The sequence below is a fragment of the Cardiocondyla obscurior genome, linkage group LG22 (assembly GCF_019399895.1).
Source record: "Cardiocondyla obscurior isolate alpha-2009 linkage group LG22, Cobs3.1, whole genome shotgun sequence".
NCBI classification, from domain to species: domain Eukaryota; kingdom Metazoa; phylum Arthropoda; class Insecta; order Hymenoptera; family Formicidae; genus Cardiocondyla; species Cardiocondyla obscurior.
This window is the reverse complement of record NC_091885.1, coordinates 4284582-4295604: the sequence shown is the minus strand read 5'-3', so window position 1 is coordinate 4295604 and position 11023 is coordinate 4284582. Positions and strand designations below refer to the sequence as shown.

Sequence of the window (11023 nt, the reverse complement as noted above, 5' to 3'; positions counted from 1 at the left end):
CCGAAGACAATTTACCCCGAGGGGTAAAATGTCACGGGTATAGACTTATAGCTTTGGGACTTACAGCTGCGTGCAGCTACAAGTCCCTCCGCCACCAGTCCACCCGATGCAAGGGAGTGACTCCCCGCCAGCGCTCTAAGCGCCGCGTGGCAGTTTCAGCAGAGACAGTTTCGGCCAAGTCGTGCTTCGGCTTTAAGGACTAGAAGCCCCCGGCCATACTCCGAAGAGTACTTTGCCGTTACCTCCGCCACGACTTATAACCTACTACTGCCTCCGATCCGCCGCCCGAAGTTCCACACCGGTGTGTGGACTTCGCCAGCCAGAGCCCGTCAGCCTCCGGGAGTACCCCGGAGTTACCGACTCTCACCACGAGGAGGTGGGGTTGGCGCGTGGGCCGGTGCCCTTCTGAGAGTCAAATTGAGGTTGGGTGCAAGCACCCAGACACTCGTTGCCACCATACTACAGCGGCTCTACATCCCGTGCCCCCCCCAACTGCGCCGGGCCACTAATAACCGGCCTCCGAATTGATTATAGTGAGGGGAGGTGGACCCTCACTAGACGGACACCAAGAGTCCAAGGCGCGGTATCCACTCTCGCCACGGCTCTTTTCAGAAGGGAACGGTAAACCGCCCAACCTTACGAGCCTGACACCCTCCGCGTGCGTTCGGGGCGCGAGAGCCCCAGGGGATACCCACATCGCTGAATCCCGACGATCACGGACATCGCGCCCCGGACTGATGGCCACGCCATTCCCGGAGATGTTTCGCCAAGTGCGAACCACCCCCGGCCCGCCCACTTCCGATTTATTATACAGAGGGTAAGTGGACCTCTGTTCGACGTTTCATGTCCGAACTTATGCCCCCGCAAAGCGGCGTATCACAGTCGGCCATGAACCGTCTCCTTCCCGTGTCCCGCCTCCGTGTTTTTATACGTGGGGGAAGGCGAACCCCAGTTTGCACATGTGACCTTCAGGTCCTCGGACCGTCAGATCACATGCACCCTACCCGAAGTCTATGTCTGCGGAATTATTGAGGGCAGACATAACCCCTACAGTGGACGGTTCGATGCCTCGCATTGCCAGCCTAACTCCCCGAAGGGACCGCCCGGCGCCGCGCGACATTAATGCGTCCTCCTACCCGGACCCCTTTCATGCAAGGGGTAAACTAATCCCTAGCCATCCTCCGTTATTTATCCAGGGTGAGGATGGGACCCCTGTAGCGGTCTTAGTCCTCGGGCCAAAAGCCTTCGGCCAGTGTTCCGCTCGCGAGAAACGATGCCTGCGATTTAGGGAGCAGGCACGACTCCCTGAATTCGCTCTGGCCACTGGGCACTAGGCGAATAAGTACACGAACCCGAACGCGACGCGAAGTCTGCGGATTATCGAGGGGCAGACTCGAACCCCCCTCTGGCTCCGCTCTATGGCCGTGGCTCATGTGGCGGAACCTCCTACCCGAAGAACTAACGCCCGATGGCTGACTCGGTGCACCCGGGATTCCCGAGTCATGCCTACGCCTACCCGAGGCTCCCTGCAAACGGGAGCCAAGCTACCTAAGCGGACAGGGCCGTGCCAGAAGCCGTCACGCTGCCAGGGCGCCGAAGCTTCCAGCCGACCCGTGCCCGAAGACAATTTACGAGGGTAAAATGTCACGGGTATAGACTTATAGCTTTGGGACTTACAGCTGCATGCAGCTACAAGTTCCTCCGCCACCAGTCCACCCGATGCAAGGGAGTGAAGCTCCCTCGCCAGCGCTCTAAGCGCCGCGTGGCAGTTTCAGCAGAGACAGTTTCGGCCAAGTCGTGCTTCGGCTTTAAGGACTAAAAGCCCCCGGCCATACTCCGAAGAGTACTTTGCCGTTACCTCCGCCACGACTTATAACCTACTACTGCCTCCGATCCGCCGCCCGAAGTTCCACACCGGTGTGTGGACTTCAGAGCCCCGTCAGCCTCCGGGAGTACCCCGGGTTACCGACTCTCACCACGAGGAGGTGGGGTTGGCGCGTGGGCCGGTGCCCTTCTGAGAGTCAACCTTTTTTTTTTTTTTTTTTTTTACGACGGGAAATGCACTCTTTACGCATCCCCCTTTCTCTGGGGGTATGTGGGGTCGGGTCTTATGGCTCGCTAGTCGAGGCCTGCCCACTACCCACTAAAACCCGTCGGGGCTCTGACCCAGTGCGTTTTCCTTGAGGGGAGACCGAGGATGCACAGAAGTATAACTTCTCGGTCCCCTCCGCACTTGCATCTCGGCGGATGCTTCTTCTTAGCGAGTTTGTTTTCTCGCTAGGGTCGCCTCTTACTCTACTCCTTGATTCGGAGGAGTTTATCTCCTTTTGACTTCTCCGTGGAATGTCTATTACTTACGGGGAGGGGATGTTGTCCTCCCCGACTGTGTCAACTTAGTGTCCTGGCCCTTGGTCTAGACGCCAAAGGGCTCAAGGACACGTTGTAGTGCCCGGTTGGGCTGATGGCTGAAAGAGGAGGATTATTCCTCGGACTTCTTCCACCGATGGCCCGACTGGTGGGCGCTCTTGGGCGCGGTCTTGATCTCAAGACCCGCGTACTCGCAGGTGGCGTTAATGCCTGGGCGGGAGTCATGCAGGAAGTTGTGGCCGAGGGTTGGCCAGTCCCACGATGATTGCCGCCCGCGTTGCTTCTTGATGGAGCGGACTGTGGATGCCGCTCTCTTTCCCTCTCTGCTTCTGTCTTGCGACGCATGACCGCACTGCAGAAGTCCATGAAGGCTCTCCAGACGTTGTCCTCGTACACCGCAAGCTCGATGATGGTAGGCAGGGATAAGTCCGGTCCCAACACGTTCCTCAAGACCTGCCTCTCCTCCGTCCATGCCGGGCACACTTCAAGAGTGTGCTGGGCGTCGTCAATACTGTCATCGCAATGATGACATGCTGTGGATGCCTCTTTCCCGATCCTATGTAGATAGGAGGAAAAGCATCCGTGGCCCGTGATTATTTGCGTCGTCCAGAAAGATGTGACGCCTTTCCAGCCGCAACGATCCACCCAGTCCTCCATGACTGGGAGGATGGCGGACAGCGTACGCTGGCCGAAGTTGTGAAGGCCGGTGAGTCTGTCCTTCCACTGGCCCACAGTTATGACTCTGTGTCGCCGGCGTAGACGTTTCTTCATCCCAGCTGTGGGCGTGATCCCCCTAGATTTGAGGATTTGTAGATCCTTGTATACTCGATGATACTCCGCAGCGGTGATGTCCACAGGTGGAAGGCCAGCCAGGAGTGCTGCTGCCGGGCGGGCAACGGTCCTATATGCCCGTGCGGTCCTGATAGCCACCTGATGAAAGGCAGCCTCCAAGTTCTTCTGACTCTTTTGCACCGCTAAGTCTTCGGCCCAGACAGGGGCGGCATATAGGGCGATTGAGCGAACGGTGTTCGCATATAAACGCCTCGCTGCGCTGCTTGGGCCTCCGATATTTGGAAGAATCCCACGCAGAGAGGTGGACTTCTCCCTAACTCTCTCCCCAATTCTTTTAAAATGCGGGCCAAAAGACCATTTATGGTCTAAAATGAGGCCCAAGTACTTTAAGTTCTGGGCGATCTGGATTCTGGCCGCACCCACCAAGATTTGTGAAGAAGGTGGAGGCTGAGGACCACCGGTCTTTCCAGAAAACACAATGGCCTCCGTCTTTTCGTGGGCCACGTAAAGGCCAAGCTTCTGAACGGAGCGGAGTACTGAACTGGCCGCTATCTCCCCTCTCGCTCTTGCTTCTGTCCAATCTCTTCCACCCGACAAGATGAGTGTGTCGTCCGCGTAACACACGACTTTGCTATGGGGAGGAAGTGCCGATGAGAAAACCGCGTCATATCCTATGTTCCAAAGGAAAGGGCCGAGGACCGAGCCCTGAGGTACGCCACGTTGTAGACTCCTTTCTTGTACTTTACCGTTATGATCGGTAAAAGTAAAGTACCTATTATGTAGGTAACTTCCCAGTATATCCTTTAAGTATTGAGGGACCTGATGACGGCTAAGGGCCGCTCTGATGACTTCCCAGGGAAGGGAGTTGAACGCGTTTGAGACGTCTATGGATGTCGCGAGCACGACTCCCCCCTGGGAAGTGTGCTCCTCCGTAAAATTCCTCACCGCTGTGATGGCGTTCACCGTTGATATACCGGCTCTGAAGCCGAATTGGTTTCGGCTGAAGTTCGTACCTTCTTTCGAAAGATGCTGGACGAGGCGATTAACTATGATCCTCTCGAAGAGTTTTCCGGCCTCGTCCAGTAAACAAATTGGACGATATGCCGAAGGGGAGTCCTCAGGTTTGCCCTGTTTACGCAGCAGGACTAACTTCGCTTTTTTCCACGGAAGTGGAAAGGCGCCATGTCGTAGGCAGCTATTAAATAACTGGATTATTGGGCCTTGGATACTTTTCAAGGCTAACCTCCAAACAGCTTTAGTCAGGCCATCCGGGCCCGGCGCAGTATTTCCTCTAAGGCCTCTTTTGGCCGCATGGAGGAACTCTTCTTCAGTTATCTCGAGGGCTGCGTTCCAGTCCAGATCTGATGATTGAAGGTGGACTCGGCCGTCTTCGCGGGTATCAGGAGGAAAGAGTTTTCCAATGACCTCTTTGAGAAACTGAGGGCCAATACTTCCGTAATTGGAGGCGCCATCGGCCTAAGTTTCTTGCATACAATTTTGTACGCTCGACCCCATGGGTCGTCGTCTAAGGCTTCAATTAACTCTGTCCACGATTCTTCTTTGGCCTTACGAATGGCCGTCCGCAGTGTCTTCCTGGCTTCTTTGTAAGTCGCAAGGGCTTCGGCTCTTCTGTCTTGATTGTCACGGCTACGGGTGACCTTTCTACTAGTCCTAATGGCATCTCTTCGTAGCGCCGCTATTTGATCCGACCACCAGTATGCTGATCTTCGAAAACGATGCTTGACTCGCGGCATTGACATGTCACATGCTCGTGTGACAGTTTCTGTGACCCATTGAAGCTGGATTTCAGGATCTTCCTCCTCTTGTGGCAAGTCACTGGCGAAAAGGGAAGCGGCGATGGAAGCCTGAAAAGCGTCCTCATCCAGTTTACGTACCGCCCATCTGCGCCCTTCTCGTGATCGATAAGACATCGATCTTAAAGGTGCTAAAGACACCAAGATGTACCGATGGTCGGAGAGGTGTTCCATGTCCTTAGACACCTTCCAACCAGACACTATGCGTGCTGCCGCCGGGGATGCCCACGACAAGTCGATGATCGACTCTCCCTGCGGGCGGACACATGTGGACGTGTTGCCCCTGTTCAACAGGACTAAGTCCATACTTGCGGCCCAAGCCTCAACAAGGCGGCCTCTCGCGTTAGTTCGTGCCGAGCCCCATGTTGTACTCCACGCATTGAAGTCACCCGCCACAATGATCGGTGAGTTCCTGACACGCCTGATGCAAACTGCTATGTCGTCCAGCCATTTCTGGTACTCCTCAATTGTACCTGAAGGCGGAAGATAGGTACCGACAATGATAGTTGGCCCCCACCTAGCTGCGACGTAACGTTGTCCTCGTTCTATCGGGGCACATGAGGGAGTGCCAGGATCCATCTCCATGTGAGAGCCACCGATCCTAGCTCGTCTCCAGTCCAGCAGGGGTGATTCTTGGGAACGTAGTTCGGCTCGGCTACTACTGCGAAGATCATCTTCTGCTCCGCCATCGTATGCAGGAGCAGGTCCTGGGCGCCCTTGGAACGCCCGACGTTTGCCTGAATAAGGCGTAGGGCCATTTACAGGTATCCGGCCTGCCCCTCCTCCGGGGGATCTATCTCCATTGACCCTTCGCCGGATTTACCAGCTAAAGGTCTCTTGACACGTTGCGGAAGGGGCGGTGGATTGGTGTTGTCCACTTCTGCGACGTCTCTTCTTCCCTTCCGTATTTGGGTCGTGCATTGCACGCTACCAAGTACATGGTTGGCCTTCCTCTTGAGGTCCGAGCAGATGGGGCATTTTGGAGGGGCCCTGCACATCTTGGCAACGTGTCCTTGCTCTCCACAGCGATAACACCTGCCGGATCTATCAAGTGTCTCTGGACACTTGTCTGCTACGTGCCCCCTCTGCAGGCACTTATAGCATCTGAGGGGGCGTGACTCTAGCAAGTCGACTTTTACTTTGGTCCAACCGACCTTTAGTGTATTTCCTTCTGTGGCTTTTTTGGCGGCCACCAAAGGAATACTCATCCACAGGCTTCCCAGTCCACCTGGGAAGCTTCTTATGCTGCCTGCTTTGATGTCAGAGGCTAAGCAGCCTCCCTTGCTTGCCACGGCACCAATGACCTCGTGGACAGTGAGTGACGGCTCCAGATTCCGCACTCGTATCTCCGCCATTTTAATAGGGCGGTTTATCTTAATGCCCTCTCTATTCACCAGAAGTTCCCTTAAGCGGGCAGCCAGGGCATCTGCTTGGGGACCGCTGCTCTCTCCTGGAACTTCTAAAAGTAAGGCTCCAGTGGCTGTAAAGCGGGTCTTTATCCCGTCGGTAATCCCTATGTCCGGGAGTTTAATCTTGTCCCTTGCCTCGGACAGAATTTTGGGCATGTCCTTTTGTGGACATGTTAGCACCACTGCCGACGTTTTCGGGATGCGTCTCCTGTTTCTTCTTTTCCTCTTCTTCTTAGTCGAGGTGTTGGATGAGGAAGTCTTCTTGCCTTCCACTTTGCCTCTTTTAATCCCAGGAGCTCCTTTAGTGATGGTACCTGGGGCTGAAGTTGAGGCAACAGGTTTCATTACCTGTTTATTCTTCCTAGCTGCATTCCTGCCGAGGACTTTTGTCCACGGCGTTTCCACAGGGTTGCTAGTCGATCCGCTGCACGTTTGCAGATTTTCCGATGGAGCTGGTGGCGCATCCTTCTTCTTCTTAGAAGGCTGAGCCTTGTTATTCTCAAGCGGAGAGACATTTGATGGTCCTTGGCCTTTGTTCTTCTTCGTCTTCTTAGACTTATCTTCTCTATTTTTCTCTTCGGGAACCGGGTGCTTCTTGGTGTGGTCTCTCAGGCCGGACACCATGGAAGTGCTTTCTTGGGCTCCGTTGGGAGATACTTGAGGAGAAAGTCGCTCCGTGAGAGTGGACATCATGTCCCTCATTTGGGCCTGCATCATTTTGGCAAACACCGCTAGCTTGCCATCAATAAGTTCTTCTAGGCCTTTATCCTTATTGGCCGCTTTGCGACGAAGAGTTGTATTCTTGCTCTTCAGAGTTTCTTCGTCGTCGTCGGTAAGTATCCGCGATTTGCCTTGTACGGGCGGCCTAATCGCCGGTGGCCACTCCTCCCGGGGTGGAAGCGTCACAGACGGAGGGGCTGGAACATGGCTTGATTCAGCTCCAGTATCCATCTCCATAGGTTCGTCCCTAACTTGATTGTTCCCAGATAAGGGAGACGTCATCGCAGTAGAGCGGACTCTGTCTAATTCTTCGCGTAGTTGCCTAACCTCGGCCCTTAACTGCTCGACCTCTTGAGCATCCGTGCTTTGCATTGGCAACACCTTACGCGTCATTGCGTCCGCGTTTATTTCTATCTTAAGGGCGGCTTCCCTTAAGATGCGTACAAAGCCGCCCTTTAAGTTGCTGGATTTTACAGCAACCTCCTCTATCTTCTTAGCTGTTTGCAGGATCTCTGCCGCCATGGCCTGTACTGGCAAACCGGCAGACTCCTGCTCTATCCTCTCTGCCATCTGGGAACGACGTTTCCCCTTATAGTCGGATGGGTCGTATCCGCCCTCCGCAATTTGCTTCATAAGCCTAATCTCGTCCTTGATAGATTCAAGCTCCTTAGTCTTTTCTTTGATGGCAAGAATTTCAACGCCTTTCCCAGTTACTATTGGGCGTCCACGTTTCTTCTTCTTTCCTTCGAGCATGTCTTCGAAGAAATTCTCCTCCGAGGAAGAGAGAGAACGGTCCGTGCGCGCCGTCACACGGCGGGCTTTAGCGTCAACTTCGCGATTTCTTCTTCTGGATCTCTTAGACGCTCCAGACGCAGTAGTGCGAATAGAGACGTCCGTGGCGTCAGATGAATCCAAATTGATGACGTCCGTGTCTCTGTTTTCGTCCATGCTTGCGTCTTCCACTGAAGATTGTTGCGGCGCGCTACGAGCATCATCCTCCGTTGCTGTTGTTGGGCAGGTTTCCGTCAGCGCAGTTGGCGGAGGAGAACCTGCACTTGGTCGAATAGTGCCAAAAACACCCGTTGATGTCGACGGCTGGTTCTTCTTAGTTGCCGCGCTGGGTCTTGTCCTACTCTTAGGACCAACCTTCCTTCTTGCTTTCTTGACGACTTCCATTCCAATAAGTCGTGGAAGCTTCAGAAATTCTCCATCGGTGTCCGTGCATGGAGCGGCTCTTCTGTTCGTTTCTCCCTCTGAGAGAGAAAGACCTCGATCCTCCTGGTCAGATCGAGCTTCATTTGTCGCAGGCGCATTGTCCACCAGCGCCCCTGCGGGGCAAGCGCTGGATCGCCCGTCGTTGGATGACGACATGGCAGGAGCCGGGACGGTACTCCCACCACGCCGGTCCCTGAGGGTCCGAATCCTCTGGGGCTGTAGAACTTCCTTCTTTTGGTCTGACATCTTCATGTTGTATCAAGGGTTGGTTTGTGTAGGGTTTTCCTTCCCCTAGGCCGATTGGGTGCCCGCCCTGCCGACTCCGACCTAGCCGCTTCCTTCTTTCTTCCAGAGACACGCCGCGAGCCCCGCCTCGGAATACGTCCGAGCGGCCCCGCGGCGGTCAAACCTCCTCCCCGGGTGACCAGGCCCACCTCGGAAACTTCCGAGCGGCCCGAAACACCCCCTACGTCATCCCTGGGGTGCCCAGCCCGCAGGCCGGAACACCCTACGCCCCCGGAGACCGTGGGGTCACACCCCCGGTGTGCAACTCCGGTGCGTATACTCGTACCCGCCCCAGGAACGCACCACGTACGCCCCGGAAACGGGTAGAGGTAATCCCTAACCTCGGCTGCGGGAGCACCCGCGTGCAATGCCTCAGAAAGGGATCTTCTCCCCTTGAACGGGAGGCCCCTACCCAACCCCGGGTGGCATGGCGGGGAAACCAATTCCCCTGCGGCCCCAGCCGGCCGGGATTTGCATTCCGGGTTACCTTCCTTACCACCTTGGGGGAATAAAACCCACCCTCTCGGCGAAGTGGTCGCCGGGCTCAGGCACCTCGGGACCGCCAAGTCCCGTACCACAGATCTACACCGTCCTAATAAAGGGACGGCCTCTGTGGCCCCTGAGGTTTAATTGAGGTTGGGTGCAAGCACAGACACTCGTTGCCACCATACTACAGCGTCTACATCCCGTGCCCCCAACTGCGCCGGGCCACTAATAACCGGCCTCCGAATTGATTATAGTGAGGGGAGGTGGACCCTCACTAGACGGACACCAAGAGTCCAAGGCGCGGTATCCACTCTCGCCACGGCTCTTTTCAGAAGGGAACGGTAAACCGCCCAACCTTACGAGCCTGACACCCTCCGCGTGCGTTCGGGGGCGCGAGAGGGGAGCCCCAGGGGATACCCACATCGCTGAATCCCGACGATCACGGACACCGCGCCCCGGACTGATGGCCACGCCATTCCCGGAGATGCTTCGCCAAGTGCGAACCACCCCCGGCCCGCCCACTTCCGATTTATTATACAGAGGGTAAGTGGACCTCTGTTCGACGTTTCATGTCCGAACTTATGCCCCCGCAAAGCGGCGTATCACAGTCGGCCATGAACCGTCTCCTTCCCGTGTCCCGCCTCCGTGTTTTTATACGTGGGGAAGGCGAACCCCAGTTTGCACATGTGACCTTCAGGTCCTCGGACCGTCCACATGCACCCTACCCGAAGTCTATGTCTGCGGAATTATTGAGGCAGACATAACCCTACAGTGGACGGTTCGATGCCTCGCATTGCCAGCCTAACTCCCCCGAAGGGGCGCCGCCCGGCGCCGCGCGACATTAATGCGTCCTCCTACGGACCCCTTTCATGCAAGGGTAAACTAATCCCTAGCCATCCTCCGTTATTTATCCAGGGTGAGGATGGGACCCCTGTAGCGGTCTTAGTCCTCGGGCCAAAAGCCTTCGGCCAGTGTTCCGCTCGCGAGAAACGATGCCTGCGATTTAGGAGCAGGCACGACTCCTGAATTCGCTCTGGCCACTGGGCACTAGGCGAATAAGTACACGAACCCGAACGCGACGCGAAGTCTGCGGATTATCGAGGGGCAGACTCGAACCCCCCTCTGGCTCCGCTCTATGGCCGTGGCTCATGTGGCGGAACCTCCTACCCGAAGAACTAACGCCCGATGGCTGACTCGGTGCACCGGTTGAGTCATGCCTACGCCTGAGGCTCCTGCAAACGGGAGCCAAGCTACCTAAGCGGACAGGGCCGTGCCAGAAGCCGTCACGCTGCCAGGGCGCCGAAGCTCCCAGCCGACCCGTGCCCGAAGACAATTTACCCCGAGGGGTAAAATGTCACGGGTATAGACTTATAGCTTTGGGACTTACAGCTGCATGCAGCTACAAGTTCCTCCGCCACCAGTCCACCCGATGCAAGGTGAAGCTCCCTCGCCAGCGCTCTAAGCGCCGCGTGGCAGTTTCAGCAGGACAGTTTCGGCCAAGTCGTGCTTCGGCTTTAGGACTAAAAGCCCCGGCCATACTCGAAGAGTACTTTGCCGTTACCTCCGCCACGACTTATAACCTACTACTGCCTCCGATCCGCCGCCGAAGTTCCACACCGGTGTGTGGACTTCGCCCAGAACCAGACCCCGTCAGCCTCCGAAGTACCGGAGTTACCGACTCTCACCACGAGGAGGTGGGGTTGGCGCGTGGGCCGGTGCCCTTCTGAGTCTCTGAGAGTCAACCTAACCTAACCTTTTTTTTTTTTTTACGTGTGGAAATCTTTTACGGATACCCCGGCGGGAACTCCGGGGTTATGTGGGACTCAGGTCTTATGCAAACGTGCTGCTAATACCTAAAACCACACGGGTGGCCTCGCGCAGGCAATGATTTGCGGCGGCACGGAACTACGGATGTATTGCAAACTCCGCACCGCC

The 11023-nt window shown here is 55.9% G+C and overlaps 1 protein-coding gene across 1 annotated transcript; it reads right to left on the bottom strand.

Moving 5' to 3' along the window:
• Nucleotides 1-2388: 2388 nt before the first annotated feature.
• Nucleotides 2389-8569, bottom strand: LOC139110911 (uncharacterized). The gene is made up of 3 exons (XM_070670874.1): nucleotides 5797-8569; nucleotides 4653-5710; nucleotides 2389-4596 (listed from the first exon to the last, which is right to left on the bottom strand). Exons 1-3 carry the CDS (start codon nucleotides 8567-8569, stop codon nucleotides 2389-2391), a joined length of 6039 nt encoding a protein of 2012 aa, XP_070526975.1.
• Nucleotides 8570-11023: the final 2454 nt, after the last annotated feature.

Excerpts from the sequence above, each read along its gene's own strand:
- LOC139110911 (XM_070670874.1), bottom strand. The coding sequence starts at position 8,569 with ATGAAGATGTCAGACCAAAAGAAGGAAGTTCTACAGCCCCAGAGGATT. Across the intron at positions 5,711-5,796 it reads TGTCAAGAGACCTTTAGCTG|GCAAACGTCGGGCGTTCCAA; the intron begins GTAAATCCGGCG and ends CGCCTTATTCAG. Across the intron at positions 4,597-4,652 it reads GGGGTCGAGCGTACAAAATT|TTTCTCAAAGAGGTCATTGG; the intron begins GTATGCAAGAAA and ends ATTGGCCCTCAG.